This window comes from Thalassophryne amazonica, chromosome 20 (assembly GCF_902500255.1).
Source record: "Thalassophryne amazonica chromosome 20, fThaAma1.1, whole genome shotgun sequence".
Lineage (NCBI taxonomy): Eukaryota > Metazoa > Chordata > Actinopteri > Batrachoidiformes > Batrachoididae > Thalassophryne > Thalassophryne amazonica.
The window spans coordinates 67,384,158-67,399,943 of NC_047122.1; the positions used below are offsets into that span (position 1 = coordinate 67,384,158).

The following is a 15,786-nucleotide window of genomic DNA, read 5'->3' on the forward strand; positions in this document are numbered from 1 at the left end:
GGATAATGCCTCTTGATATATATATATATATATAAATTTAGAAATATGATTATACTGGCTTCTCTTCACTGGCTGACTGTACAGCTAAGGGCAGGTTTTAAAATGCTGCTTTGGCCCTTATTTTAATGGTGGATGCAAACCACACTTGCACAGAGACTGTAAGCCCGTCGGAGCTTGTCCCAGCGCTGTCCGCTCTGGAAGCAGTAAGGAAAACCAGCACAATGCTGAGCATTGAGCATCAAAGGTTGGATGACCATTGCAGCCTGAACAGGATATTAACCAATCAGAGCATAGTCCAATTTAACAGAAAATATATTTACAGTTCACATTTTGTCCCCATTATTGCTATTCCATTCATTAATCATATTAGCTCAACCAAAGATTTGAATCACTTTTTACCAAATTTAGAGCAACTTTAACTTTTGGCCCCTGTACTTGAACTCGACCTTTGTCAATATTTTTACTGTTTTTAACTCCACACAATGCAGTCATAGATCGTCCAAACTACACCTTTTTGGGGTCTTTACGATAAAATGATGTGATATACGTTCCAATATGATTGGCAAATACACACTGAGAAAACAGAAAATAACACTGCCCGAAGTACCTTATTAGTGGGTGTTTACACAGATAGAAAACACAGAAAGACATCTGATGACCACAGAATTGTTCTGTCAGACCCAAAATGTGCCTGTGAGTCAACATCTCGCCTTTTCCAATGACTAGACTCATGCACTGCCAAAAGTATTTGTTGTGCACATAAGCTGAACTATGGGGATGATTTGCATGTTGTGGACACAAAGCAGCATTTCTTATATGTTTCTTTTGCCGCCTAAATGCCGGGTCCATGTGAGTGTTTTCGACATAAAGTGAACAGGCAGAGGACATGCACACAATACTGGTCCATAAAAGGCAGAAAGTGTTTTCTTTCTTTTTGCTGCTCTTACTTGTGGTTTCAACAACAGAAACATCTCCACCTCATTAATATACAGAAGTCTGGGTGACCTATAACACTGATGGAGTAAGATTCATGAAGGAATAAAATCTGGTTCAACAACAAGAAGCCAATCAGAAGGAAACACTCAAAAACTGGGCCAGACAAGGACAAAAATAAAAGCACAACATTCATGTGAGACCTGAGAGGAACACAGGGGTTTAAATACACTGAGGGATCAATACACAAATGGGAGGCAGGTGAGGAGAGACACAGGAAGAGACCTAACAAAATATATATAAGGGAACTGTGACCATCAAAATAAAACAGGAAGTGCAGGAAAAAGAACAGTGACAACACAAAGTACCAACCCCCTCAGCTAGACAGCCACAGGAAGGAGCCAGAGGACAAGAACAGACACAGAGAGGAATCATAACATAACTGCTCCATCACACCTCAGCAAGATGCATTCCTCCCACAGCTGCACCACACGTTGTAATATGGCAAACAGTTTTGTAGAATCCCGCTGTAGCACGCGGCTGTGTTTTGTATCATTGTGTAGTGTATATCTGGCTTAAGTTGCAAACACTTTCTGCTGACATAAAATATTCACATACCAGCTCTGCGCCTGACCACATCTTACTTTTAGACAAACACGCCAGAAGGAGCACAGTGAGTGTTATTTATTCAGGTGCTGTGTGTACAAATGTCAACCGCACTGGATGAAAAGAGCAAAGACACGTGCACTGGGGATTGCACTGCTTTGTGCCAGGTGAATGAAAGGCCTACTAGACAAAGCCCCAAACTCTGGCTGTCAAAAATGAATCCTCTCAGAAGAGGGAAAAATTTGCAGTTCCTTGAATGGCCGCTTGATGCTGACTCCAAAAGAGAGGAGTGTCCTGTAGAAGAACCAGTTACAATGTCAGACTGGTATAAAAATAGTTCCCCTTCCATGACAACTGAAACTAGGATTATTATTATTTTTTTTTATATAACTCATTAGCTAAGAGGTGCTAAACCATAAAGGTACGCATAATTAATGGTGTGGCCACTTTGAGCAGCAGCTAGTGTGTGCTACTGAGTTGAGAGAGTTCATAGGTCTGCTGCCAGAACCCTGCTACCTGCTGTGACCAACGATGTCTGTTGAGCAGGCACAGCCACACCAGATCTGGGAGCAAAGGTGTGTGCCGTGCACTGTCAGGGACGTCCCTGCTTATTTCAGCAAGACAATGCCAAGCCACATTCTGCACGTGTTACAACAGCGTGGCTTCGTAGTAAAAGAGTCCGGGTACTAGACTGGCCTGCCTGCAGTCCAGACCTGTCGCCCATTGAAAAAGTGTGGCGCATTATGAAGCGCAAAATATGACAACGGAGACCCCGGACTGTTGAACAACTGAAGTCGTACATCAAGCAAAAATGGGAAAGAATTCCACCTACAAAGCTTCAACAATTAGTGTCCTCAGTTCCCAAACGCTTATTGAGTGTTGTTAGAAGGAAAGGTGATGTAACACAGTGGGAAACATACCACTGTCCCAGCTTTTTAGAAACATGTTGCAGGCATCCATTTCAAAATGAACAAATATTTGCACAAAAACAATAAAGTTTATCAGTTTGAACATTAAATATCAATTGAATATAGGTTGAAGAGGATTTGCAAATCATTGTATTCTGTTTTTATTTACATTTTACACAACAGCCCAACTTCATTGGAATTGGGGTTGTACTTCAGCTGGACAACACTGATCTGTCTGGTCTGTCCCAAAGCCCAAAGAAACTCTGTGTGATCTCTGGGCAGGATGCCAACTCCTGATAGGCTGATAAAAAACTGTCTTGCCGAAGCTCCTTTTAGTTTATTTTAATCTGCTATTCAGGCTTAATATTTTTTGTATTTCTGGGTTTTTCTACCCACCGCTGGTGAAATCCTCCAATGACAAATCCTCTGTGTGAGAAAGTTAATTCCACTGGAGTTGGTATAATAAAACCTGCTGTTCCTCCACGGGGATGGTCGTGATTGCTGGTGTACAGGGGCACAGGAAGCGAGGTAGTTTCCTGGCTGCAGCCCCTCAACAGACGGTCTCTGCTGGAGCAGACTACCGATTCCCTGGCCGGTCCAATGTGGTGGACAGTTTCCACTGCATTCCACAGTGTGTGACTCAGGCTATTAATGCCAACATTAATGAGGTATATTTACATTTAGAACTGCAGACATAAACAATATGTCTGAAGACAAAAAACTGTCATTATGAGCCAAGTAGCCATTTGGACTTACCAAGCCCCAAACCTCTGGTCCTGTTAAATGAAGCAAGGCGGGAATGGCAAATCTTGCAGATCCTTGACTGGCCACTTGAGGCTGGCTACAAAAGGGAGTAACATCCCATAGAGGCCCATGTTAAAATGGCCAACTTTAGAGAAGAAATAAACATGGTTGCAGTTTTTTGTTTTTGTTTTTTTTTTTTTTTTAGTTTTTTTCGCCCTTCTATAGCTGGTTCCCCCTTCATGCAGCCATGACCCACGAATGGACACTCCATTGTGTCACACAAGCCCCGCCCCTCCACAAAATTTAACCAAAAACACACTGATTGCAATATCATGTTTCATTTTGCACTGACATACACTGTTAATTATAGTTGGCTGTTTTATGTTTCAATGACACCAGTCAAGGTCAATGCAAACAACTGTAAGAGGTGAGGGGAGGGTCTTATGAAGTAGTCCACCAATCAAAAGAGGCTCCTGATTTTTATGAGACTGCCTTGGAGTTATTTTTGATTGTTTGTATGAAGTATTCCATCTCAAACAAACTATTTTTTGAGTCCAGGAAGTGCTCCTCTACACATATTTTGAAGTATACACATAATGTCTGTCTGTTCACTTACAGTTTGATAAGATAACCTAAAATATGCAGCTGCTCCTTGACTAAATGTGAGCAGAAATGGCTATAAATAAAATGATTATTGTGACCTTCTCATCAGACAGTCAGACACCCTCATCTCTTGTGGAAAAAACGTTGAAGTTATAAACTCAGTTTTGCGCTTTTTTGTGGTACTTTCACTTTTCACTGATACTGCCCTTATTACAATTTAATATAACAATATAATATAAGCATTTTAATTTAAAATATTCTGAAAAACACTGGACACCTTGAATTATTTCAGGATCAGAAAAAAGTCCTTAATTTCATGACTCCATTAAGTTATATTAAAAAAAAAAAAACACAGCATGTATTTTTTCCTTTTCTTTTATCCATAATTAACCATTTTAACAAATGGTAGAATGTTTCCAAAGTAACAGCTGACTCAGTAAATGTTCTCCATTGGCGAGACATCTGAGGCGTTGTGCATGTGGGCGTGTCTGTTGGAGTTTTGATGACAGCAGATATAAAACTCTGATTTATTCAGATGACAGATGATGTAGAGACGAGTCGTCTGTCCTACTCACCGTCCCTCAGGGGTCCAAACACGAGGAGGTTCTTTATTTCTGGAGCTTGACTGTACCGCTACACTCTCCTCCTCCTCCTCCTCAGCACTTTTCTTTTCCTCGCTCTCCTCCCGGCCAACATTTGACCTGCTGTCCTCCGCTGACTGATGCTTCTTCCTCGTTTCCTCGCGGTCGGTGCACTCGGCCCAGCTGCTGCACACCTACACCCCACAAAGACACGGAAATATCATCAGCTCTGATCCAACATGCAGACACAAAAATAAGAACTGTGATTATCAGCTGGTCAGATCGCTCACAGCGCACTGAGTGCCAAAGGAAACAATATCTCAATATCGGAAATGACACGGTGGGCGATCCACAGTGCTCCTTGTGTTTGTTATGTACGAAAAATGGAAATAACTTACAGGTGAAATCCCTGCTAATTATTTTGACAGTTTTCATAACTTTTCCATAAATACAGAGATGACTTTCATTTGGAAATCGGCTCCATGGAATTCCCGTTGATCGCATATCTTCTCTCAGGAGCGCCTGCCAGCAGAGCTATGTGCAGTGAACCCACTCAACAGAACATCCTGTTTTATAGTATTTCAATTTCAATTTCAATTTATTTTCATTTATATAGGACCAAATCACAACAGAGTTGCCTCAAAGCGCTTCACACAGGTAAGGTCTAACCTTACCAACCCCCAGAGCAACAGTGGTAAGGAAAAACTCCCTCTGAGGAAGAAACCTCAAGCAAACCAGAGTCAAAGGGGTGACCCTCTGCTTGGGCCATGCTACAAACATAAATTACAGAACAAATATACAAGAAATGCTATTGGCGCACAGGACAGGAGGGTCGCCAACACGAACACAACACCCATCTCTGGATGGAGCTGCACCTTAAACAGAGAGAAAAAACAGAATCAGGCATCAGAAAGACAAGAAATACTGTATAATTTGTCAGCATTAAACAACAAGAAAAACAGAAGAAATACTAAAGTGATCGCCGGCCACACGCCCTAAACTTCACTAAAAGGCACGCTCCAATTACTAATAAATGAATTAAAAGAGTAAAAAGCGTAAAACAAAACTGTACCAGTATTCTACCCTTATGAAAGGGAAAATAAGTGCGTCTTAAGTCTGGACTTGAAAGTCTCCACAGAATCTGACTGTTTTATTGATGCAGGGAGATCATTCCACAGAACAGGGGCATGATAAGAGAAAGCTCTGTGACCCGCAGACTCCTTATTCACCTTAGGGACACAAAGTAGTCCTGCACCCTGAGAACGTAAAGCCCGGGCCGGTACGTAAGGTTTAATTAGGTCAGCTAGGTAGGGAGGTGCCAGTCCATGAATAATTTATAGGTTAGTAGCAGAACCTTAAAATCTGATCTCACTGGGACAGGAAGCCAGTGAAGAGATGCCAAAATGGGTGTAATGTGGTCGAACTTTCTGCTTCGTGTCAAAAGTCTGGCTGCAGCATTTTGAACCAATTGGAGAGCCCTAATGCTGGACTGCGGTAAACCAGAAAATAGAACATTGCAGTAGTGCAATCTAGAAGAGATAAATGCATGGATCAGGGTCTCAGCATCAGCCATAGACAGGATGGGATGAATCTTTGCTATATTTCGCAGGTGGAAGAAAGCAGTCCTAGTAATATTTCTAATGTGGAGGCCAAAGGACAACGAAGGATCAAAAATTACCCCAAGGTTCCTCACTTTGTCAGTGTGATGTATGACACAAGAGCCGAGGCTGAGGGTTAACTGGCCAAATTGATGCCGATGTCTCACTGGACCAAAAACCATAATTTCAGTCTTATCAGAGTTTAAAAGTAGGAAGTTTCTAGACATCCAACTTCTCACTGCTGCATGGCAATCTTCTAAGGATTTTATGGGAACGAGATTACCAGCAGTTATTGGCATGTATTACTGAGTATCATCTGCATAGCAGTGAAAGGTAATCCCAAAATGCCGCAATATGTGCCCAAGGGGTGCTATATAAAGGGAGAAAAGCAGGGGGCCTAAGACAGAGTGGAACCCCAAATTTCATGTCACTAAGGTTAGAGGTAGTGTTACTGTACAAAACACAGTGAGAACGACTGGTCAAGTATGACATCAGCCATGCAAGGGCACTCCCAGTAATCCCAAAATGATTTTCCAGCCTATCAAGTAGAATATGATGATCCACTGTATCAAATGCAGCACTGAGATGTAACAGCAACAGAACCGTAGTGGTGTCCGAATCCATTGTAAGCAGAAGATCATTCACCACTTTAGTGAGAGCCGTCTCTGTGGAATGATATTTTCTAAAAGCAGACTGCAGTGGCTCAAAGAGATTATTCTCAGTAAGACAGTCTACGAGCTGCCGTGACACCACTTTTCCAGAATTTTCGAGAAAAATTATAGATTTGATATCGGCCGATAGTTTGTCAATACACTAGGGTCAAGATTAGTTTCTTAAGTAATGGTTTAATCACTGAAACATTTAGGAACAGATCCAGAAGTTAAAGAAAGATTAATAATTGCCAGCACAGTCAGCCCAAGAGTGGACCACAGGTCCTTAAACAGTTTTGATGGTATAAGATCAAATAAACAGGTTGTGCTTTTTGTTGACGTTATGAGTTTTGTCAGCATCCCTAGTGAGATACTGTAAAATTCTGTAAATCTAGGTAATACCTCAGTAGTGGTGCCCACCTCAATAGCAGGGTGTAGTGGTTGGATTAAGGCATGCTGGGATATGTTTAACCTGATGTCTTCTATTTTCTTCCCAAAGTAATCCAGGAAATCTTGTGCTGTAAAAGGAGAGCGAACTACAGGTCCATTCAAAAGTGTTGCCACCGTGTCGAACAAGAACTTTGAGTTATGCTTGTTTTTGTTGATCAAATCAGAGTAGTAAGTCCGCTTTGTAGCCAATAATGCATGCTTATAGTCTAAGATAGCATCACGCCATGCAAGGTGAAATACTTCTAATTTTGAACGACACCATTTCCGTTCTAGACCTCTAGCTTTATGCTTGAGGTCACGCAGATAATCATTGAACCAAGGTGACTGTGATTTGGGGGAGCGCAGTTTTAACACAGCTGGTGCAATCATGTCGAGTGTAGTTTTGAGCACTGAGTTTAAACTATCCACAAGTCTGTCTACTGACTGGGTATTTGTCAAATGTGAGGCTAAGACATCAGGCAGTCTAGCTTTGAGTTCAGTCTTAGTTGAGGAGTTGATGCATCGCCGTAATGATATATAAGGTTCCACTAAACATGGCAGCAAAACTGTAAACTTAATAAGTGAGTGATCAGACACCACTGATGTAAGAGGCATGATGTCAATATTCGTGACAGCAATACCATGTGTGAGAACCAGATCCAGGGTATTTCCACTAATGTGAGTCGAATCCCGAATGCATTGCCGAAATCCTAATGCATCCACAATTTCCATAAATGATTTGCAGAGGGGATCAGAAGGCTTATTTATATACTCAACAAAAATATAAACGCAACACTTTTGGTTTTGCTCCCATTTTGTATGAGATTAACTCAACGATCTAAAACCTTTTCCACATACACAATATCACCATTTCCCTCAAATACTGTGCACAAACCAGTCTAAATCTGTGATAATGAGCACTTCTCCTTTGCTGAGATAATCCATCCCACCTCACAGGTGTGCCATACCAAGATGCTGATTAGACACCATGATTAGTGCACAGGTGTGCCTTAGACTGCCAACAATAAAAGGCCACTCTGAAAGGTGCAGTTTTGTTTTATTGGGGGGGGATACCAGTCAGTATCTGGTGTGACCACCATTTGCCTCATGCAGTGCAACACATCTCCTTCGCATCATCCGTGAAGAGAACACCTCTCCAATGTGCCAAACGGCAGCGAATGTGAGCATTTGCCCACTCAAATTGGTTACGACGACGAACTGGAGTCAGGTCAAGACCCCGATGAGGATGACGAGCATGCAGATGAGCTTCCCTGAGACAGTTTCTGACAGTTTGTGCAGAAATTCTTTGGTTATGCAAACCGATTGTTCCAGCAGCTGTCCGAGTGGCTGGTCTCAGACGATCTTGGAGGTGAACATGCTGGATGTGGAGGTCCTGGGCTGGTGTGGTTACACGTGGTCTGCGGTTGTGAGGCTGGTTGGATGTACTGCCAAATTCTCTGAAACGCCTTTGGAGACGGCTTATGGTAGAGAAATGAACATTCAATACACGAGCAACAGTTCTGGTTGACATTCCTGCTGTCAGCATGCCAATTGCACGCTCCTTCAAATCTTGCGCCATCTGTGGCATTGTGCTGTGTGATTAAAACTGCACCTTTCAGAGTGGCCTTTTATTGTGGGCAGTCTAAGGCACACCTGTGCACTAATCATGGTGTCTAATCAGCATCTTGATATGGCACACCTGTGAGGTGGGATGGATTATCTCAGCAAAGGAGAAGTGCTCACTATCACAGATTTAGACTGGTTTGTGAACAATATTTGAGAGAAATGGTGATATTGTATATGTGGAAAAAGTTTTAGATCTTTGAGTTCATCTCATACAAAATGGGAGCAAAACCAAAAGTGTTGCGTTTATATTTTTGTTGAGTATATGAATGTTAAAGTCACCAATGATCAGAATGTTATCTACACTAGTTAAAAAGTTAGAGATGAATGCACCAAATTCATCTAAGAATTCAGAATATGGGCCAGGAGGCCTATATACAGTGACAAAGTAATACGACTGAATTTTATTCTTCTGACCTGGGCAATGTGCAATATTCTGAGCAGAGTGGAGAATCAGATGCTCAAATGAGTGATATTTGTAACCCCCAACAGCTAATAAGCTAAATCTAGATTTATAAATAAGAGCAACACCCCCGCCTTGCTTCACATCACGAGGGATGTGACTAAATATATATGCTGGTAGGCAGGCCTCATTTAAGGGGAGGACAGCTGTAGGTTTAAGCCAGGTTTCACATAGCCCAATCATATCTAAGTGATGATCAATAATTAGATCATTGATCAACAATGATTTTGAGGACAGTGATCTTATGTTAATGAGACCCAGTCTAAGGACCTCAGTGGGGTTGACAGTTGAACTGTTTGGGTTTAGGGGTGGTTCCAGAGTAGCATATATAAGATGCCTAGGAGTAGGTTTGGGTTTAAGACATTCCACGCGCTTGTAGGTAGCAGACACAAAATCTTTGCTATTGCTGGAACAACCACTGGGCCATCCTCAATTTCAACATCATCCAATATAGTAATGGGTATTAAGTTTGGAAAGCATATCCCTCTATGATTTTTATGGACACAACTATGGAAGCAGGTCACAGTCTCAACTTGTTGAAACTGTGGCCTGTTAAAGTATTTGTTGCTTTCGTTGGATGGCCCACATTAAGTAGACGTTATTAAGTATTTTCTTGGACATGACAATGTCAGTAGCTACTGTATAATAAACACGCCAATAAAACACAGGAAACACATGATTCCATGTGACTTAATTTTGGCGGAGTGGCACTTTAAAAAAAATTATGTTGAACAGAATTCCACGTGAATATATGCAGGATTTATTTGTATTACACTGCATATTTTTTTACATATCACTGTTATTTATATAATATTAATTACAAAGTGGAAAGAAAGGCCACGGAGTCACTTCTAATTAAAAATTCATGAGCTGCTGAAATTAATTTGTGCTACGATGACTTTTCCCTGTGAAGAAATCACCTCCACACACACAGAAACATAAAATGAAGTTATGAAAATTAATATTGTTAATGAAACACGATTTCACAGACATCTGTGGTGGCTTTGTAGACGATCGGTCCCTAGATTCCACAGTGTACCGGTTTGAGAATAATTGAAAAAAACTCTGAATTTATGAACTTACTTAGATGATGGTTTGTACGTCTGCATGACATGAATGCCCCCTGGTGGTGATTGCATGAATTAATGTACATGATGGTATTGCACGTCTTCTGGACAAAAAAAAAACAAAAAAACGTGAGACTGAGCTGCGTACATCCTACATCTTTGAAATGCCCCCTGGTGGTGACTGTGTGAAGTAATGCAGATAATACGAATGATAAAATGAATTAGCCTGTGACAGATAATGTGGAAGTTTACATCATAAATACATAGAAACATACAGCCAGCCTTCAAATACCGATGGTAAAGAGTTTTCAGACTGATGTAAATAATCAGGTGTCATTACCTGAGTGGAAGAGGGAGTTTTGTTGTCCTCTTGCTCCATTGACTCGGTCGTCCCGGCTGACATGGGAGATATGGTGTAGATGGACGGGCTGAGCCTCTGCTTGCAATGTAGCAGAGCGAGAGCTGTCTTGCTGGAGAGGCCAGGCGGGTTGGGGTCATAGCCGCTCGTGGACCAAGACGAATACACAGACGGCTTCTGTTCATCCAGAGCAGAAGGATTAGGTTTAATGTAGTTCAAATAGCACCAGCTATTGCAGGTGCTGGAAAGCAGAGTGGGGAAAGAGTCAGTGTGTGTCATCAGAGAAGTCACGCTCTGCGTACATGACTGACTGAGTTCCTGACTGACGTCAGCCACCGTTGCCTTGTCAGGTAACTTCACTTCTCTCTCCTCTTCTTCTTTAACTCGTTTTTGTTGCTGTTCTGACTCAGGGGACAGCTCTATGCTGTTTGAAGGAGAAAGCATTCGCTTATTGCCTCCTGACCCTGATGGCCTTAAGCCTTCCTCGGACCCTACCTGAAAAAACACACTAGTGTCTTTATGGTGTCTGCATTCAGCTGCTGGGACACCGATGTGATGTGAAACAGCATCCAAAGCCTCCCTGGGCCACGCCGAGGCTGACTGAGACAGCGTGGTGTATATGGCAGAGGCTGGGGTCAGAGTATCCATCTGGACACGTACTGCTACTGCCGCTGATGTGGGTGGCCTCAGTAACTCCAGACAGGATGTAACATGAGTGAGGGAGTGTTGGACGTGAACAGGATGTTCTCGAACCCCGGGGTAGTCACTATGCTGTGAGGGAATCTCTAGCTTCAACCCTGTTGACACAGGAAGGTAATGAGCTCTGGCGGCGCCTGACAGGGCACGTGTGACATTCGGCTCCGTGACTCTGTGAGGTCGCTGCCCTGTAGGCATGTGTGAGACACTTTCCTTTAATGTATCAACAGGTGGTCCGTGAGTGAGGGAACCCTCTGAAACATCTGTTAACTGAATAGTCTGACTGACTTTCCACTCAGATGACTGAACTGTGTTACGTATGACTGTGTCACCTGATACAGGAGAACTTGGTAATCTGCTGCCATATACAGACGTTTGGCTTGCCTGAGAAGATACGCAGGAGGTGACGGGTTCAGGACTATGGCTCGGTACAGCAGACTTCTCTTCTTCATCTGGATCTCGAACAGCAGAGTGCCTTATAAGCAAACATTTCCTTCTTTCTCTCCATCCAGCTGCAGAGCGCTCTGGGGACATGCTGCTGTAATCAAATGATTTGCTGCGGGTCTCGGCCATAAGGAGACCTGCTTGTGGCTCATGAGGCGCCTGCTCAGAGGCTGAGCGCCTCATCTCGCGGTGTTGAGGCACCCCAGGTACGGTCAACATGTGAGAAGCTCTTGATCTCCTTAGTGGTGTAGATGTTACTGTCTCCATGTCTGGCCGGTTTGTTTCTTCAAACGACGTGGAGCGACTCGAAGCATAAGAGGCACTGCTGTCCTGACTTGGGCTGCGAGACAAGCACACGGAGTCAAAACTGGATTCTCCTGAGGACTGCGTAGCCTCAGCTAAGCGCAAGCGTTTTTTCTTAGGGGGAAGCTTTTCGATAGGGAGCTGAGCTAGAGAGGTGCTTCTCTGTGGCCAATGAAATTCGTCAAGTTTCTCGGCTTGTTTTGCGGTTGATGTCGGCTCCATTGACGTCACTATGCTCATGCTTGAGTCCTCTGTCACCAGTATTTCAGGAACCTGTACATTGTGCTGGCGAACCAGCTTTCGCGTTGTTAGTTTTGTTGACTGCTGTTGTTTCTGAGGCACCTGTGGATGTTCTTTGTGAGGTGGAGAGGTTTTTGCTACCCCAGAGACTTGCGTTTCAATGCACAAAGAGTCTTGCTTTTCAAATGAACTAGTATGTTGAATGACTGAGCAGGTTTGCATTGTTGCTCTCCTGTGAGCCTCATAAGCTACAGTGTTTCCATCTTTGCTCTGTTTTGTTGAGAGATCCTGAGATGGTAAAAGAGAGGAGGGGTCATCAAATTCAAAACTCTCTTCTTTCCTTCTCTTGCGCATCAGTGACATTCCCGGTCTGACTGCTTGGCTCAGTAATTGTGAGCACTCCTTTTGACTAACCACCTTTTCACGTGTAGTTGCCGGATGATGGGCTAAACAAAGGCTCTGCTTGTGTTCCTTATAACCTTCCCAGTTTTTACATCCAGTGCCACAGACCTCACACTCGTATGGCTGTGATTGACTTTGCTTGTGGTCAGGCACAGTGGCTAAGCTGTCAGAGTAAAATGACTGAGAACTATCATATTCCTCATTTGTAAGTTCTGCACTAAGTGGAATTTCAATCGCTGGCTGTCGTCTTAGCATCCCATAATGACGGGAAGCCTGCATTTCAGAAGGCTGTCGTTCATCGTAAGAATGACTTTGGCAAAACCTACTTGGTGTACCACTGGGGGCATCAAAAGACGTAGCTGTCAATGGCATAGAGTGGCTTCTAAGGAGAACACTTGTGGATGTTTGGCCACTTGGTTGTTCCACATTTAGAGCTTGATGTTGGAATTTTTCACATGGTACTCCCATCGTAATGGAGCCACTACTTTTATAACACAACTCTGGAGGTTTGGGGGTATGAATAACAGGTTCTTTAACCAATGGACTCTTCTGAGACTCTGAACTATTCTTTCTAGACAGTGAGAATCTCCTTGGCTTCACACTGTCAATTTTACTGGTATCTACCACAGCTTCGTTAATAGTGATCAGGTTTGTGATATGATCAATGACCTGCTTTTTGGGCAGTGTGAATGGGATACTTTTGTCATCTTGAACAGAGGGCTGCTGGTTCTGATGACGGGACATCCTCTGTAGTTGTCCAAGACGCCCATATTTGCCGAGAATGATCTCCGCATAGCTTTTGGCACTTGTACTTGGGGGGCTGTCCTGTGACTGTTCAATACTTTCAGAATGAGAAAAGTAGCCAGATTCTGTACTGCCTTTACTACCCAAAATCAGAGGTACGGCCTTTTCAGCCGAGGAGCCTGCAGGGCCATGTTTCCCTCTACTTAGACGCATGGCTAGTCTCTTTTTAACTGCATAGGAGTCATCAGGTACTCCACTGCAGTCTTTGGCCTTGTGGGTTTCATGGCTTTTGATAGACGATACACTGCCTTCTCCTTCTGTATTGTGAGATGTTGATGATAGCTGTCTGGTTTCATCTTCTGACTCTGTGATTTGGTCCTCTAAATATCTTGGCTCTCCAAGTGCCAGACCAGCCTTGACCCGATGGGTATGTGATTTACGGTGTTTATACAGGTTGCTCTTGGTCTTAAACGAGAAGCCACATGGGGCACAGGGATAGGGTCGTTCTCCCGTGTGTGAGCGAATATGCTTCTGAAGGACACTTGGCTTTGCACATGCACGGCCACAGTAAGTGCAGACATATTTGCCAGGTCTCTGAGGTTTACGCTCTCGTTTCTCTTTTGGGATGCCCTCCTGGGTTTCTGGTTTTGAGTGGGCTGTACCGGCCGCTGAGGAAGTTGCCGCTCCTGCTGACAAATCAGAAACACAGGTTGCTTTAGTTGTTGCTGTTGTCGCCTCATTCTTGTGTTCCGAAGTCGTATCTGAGTCAATGCTATGCCGCTGGTGCCTGAGATGTTTACGTTCCGCGTGTTGTCTTCTGGACTGTTTGGGTTGCTGAAGTGAGTCATGAGGCTTCTGGGAGCTAGACTGTTGTTGCTGATGTTGCTGGGAGGGAGACCTAGGCTGTTGTCCTTGGCGAGGAGACTCTGGTTGACAATGTTCTTGACCTCCAGACTGCTCCCCAGTCGCCAGACGACTATTCAAGGCCTCCATAAAATGGAACAGCCTCGGGTAAACACGTAGGATGCGTCTGCCTGTGTCAGGCTACAGGAATTTGAACCAAATCATTAACTGGGAAATGGGTTTAATCTGGGTAGGTTTTATTAAAATATGTGCATTTGTCTCTCTGGCTTCATACTTTTACTCATTTAACGTGAACTTTCTTGCTTCTGAGCAGAAGGGTGCCATCAGATGAAGAATGAAGCCATCAAAGAATCAAACTGTGATAAACTGTTGAAGGAAATCCTTTGCCACGTTGACCTAATATATCCCATCACGCAGCTCTTGGGGTGTCCAGCGGCTTCACACAATGATGTCAATTCAACCCAGTTAAACTGATGAGTCTTCTGTCTCCAGTAAGCGGACCTGTGGAGACAGACAAACTCATTTAAAACAGAATAGTGTACAAAACTCATGAGATAATGCTGTGGTTGTTAAATATGCACATTAGTTTTATCCATCCATCCATTTTCTATAGCCGCTTACTCCAATCACAGGTCACGGAGTGCTGGACCCTATCCCAGCTACATTAGTTTTCTGTGTTGCATAATTATTCGATACAGTACTGTGGAAATGTCTTTGGCACAGTAAATGTACTGAAAAAGTTTGCAAAGTACTGTATGTCAATGAGATTTCAGTCCCCTGAGGCTTAAACACTTCTGAATTTTAATATTTCCACATATAAATATGTAAGAATTCAGCAGGTGGAAATTCTGATGATATTATTCTGCAAACTAGAGTATTTTGCAGGCTTCAACATTCAGCATTTTGACCCATTTTTCATAGAGACAGGAAAAATTTAATCTGAGGCATCGAGACGAGTTTGCCTGGCTGCAGTTATACAGAGATGCGGCTGTGTGAGCCATGTGGGGAGTGAAACGAAGCCACACTCTGGCTGTATTTGCCATATTATGCTGACCGGAACGGACCAGAACTTAGCTTACAGCTGTGATGCTGAGCACATGAATATATTATCTGAGATATCAAGAAGAGTTTGCCTGACTGGAGTGAAACAGCTTTTCCCGACTTGCTGAATGGTGAGGAGGTTGCAAACACAGTCACGTGACGGCTGCTTGGGAAAATCAGGTGAAGTGCAGAGTTGTTCAGCCCATTAATGTAAATTACTACATTAGTAATAGTAAATGAGTAAATACACATTACTTTATTATTTAAACCAGTATGGTTTTTCAAATTTACAAAAATCCAAACATTATGATGTCAGTTTATTTTTATAACATGTTGCAAAGTTACAGCTAATTATAATGAAGAGAACGTTTTTACCTGGGGGGTGGGGGGGGGGGGGGGGGATTCATAAGAGGCATTTTATTTTCCTTCTAATGGCATCTACAGGAGGAAGCATGTGTGAATAAGCATGAGGACTTCAGATGATGTTCC

At 43.0% G+C, this 15,786-nt stretch overlaps 1 protein-coding gene across 1 annotated transcript in view; it reads right to left on the reverse strand.

Moving 5' to 3' along the window:
• The window catches only part of hivep3a (HIVEP zinc finger 3a), a 108,762-nt gene that overhangs the window by 24,248 nt on the left and 68,728 nt on the right, over nucleotides 1-15,786 (reverse strand). Inside the window, exons 2-5 of the mRNA XM_034160425.1 lie at nucleotides 14,546-14,757; nucleotides 10,546-14,514; nucleotides 4,370-4,569; nucleotides 3,204-3,288 (exon numbers count right to left, since the gene is read on the reverse strand). Of these exons, the coding sequence (XP_034016316.1) occupies nucleotides 3,204-3,288; nucleotides 4,370-4,569; nucleotides 10,546-14,385 (4,125 nt within the window). The 5' untranslated portion in view covers nucleotides 14,386-14,514; nucleotides 14,546-14,757. The remainder of the gene's footprint in view (nucleotides 1-3,203; nucleotides 3,289-4,369; nucleotides 4,570-10,545; nucleotides 14,515-14,545; nucleotides 14,758-15,786) is intronic.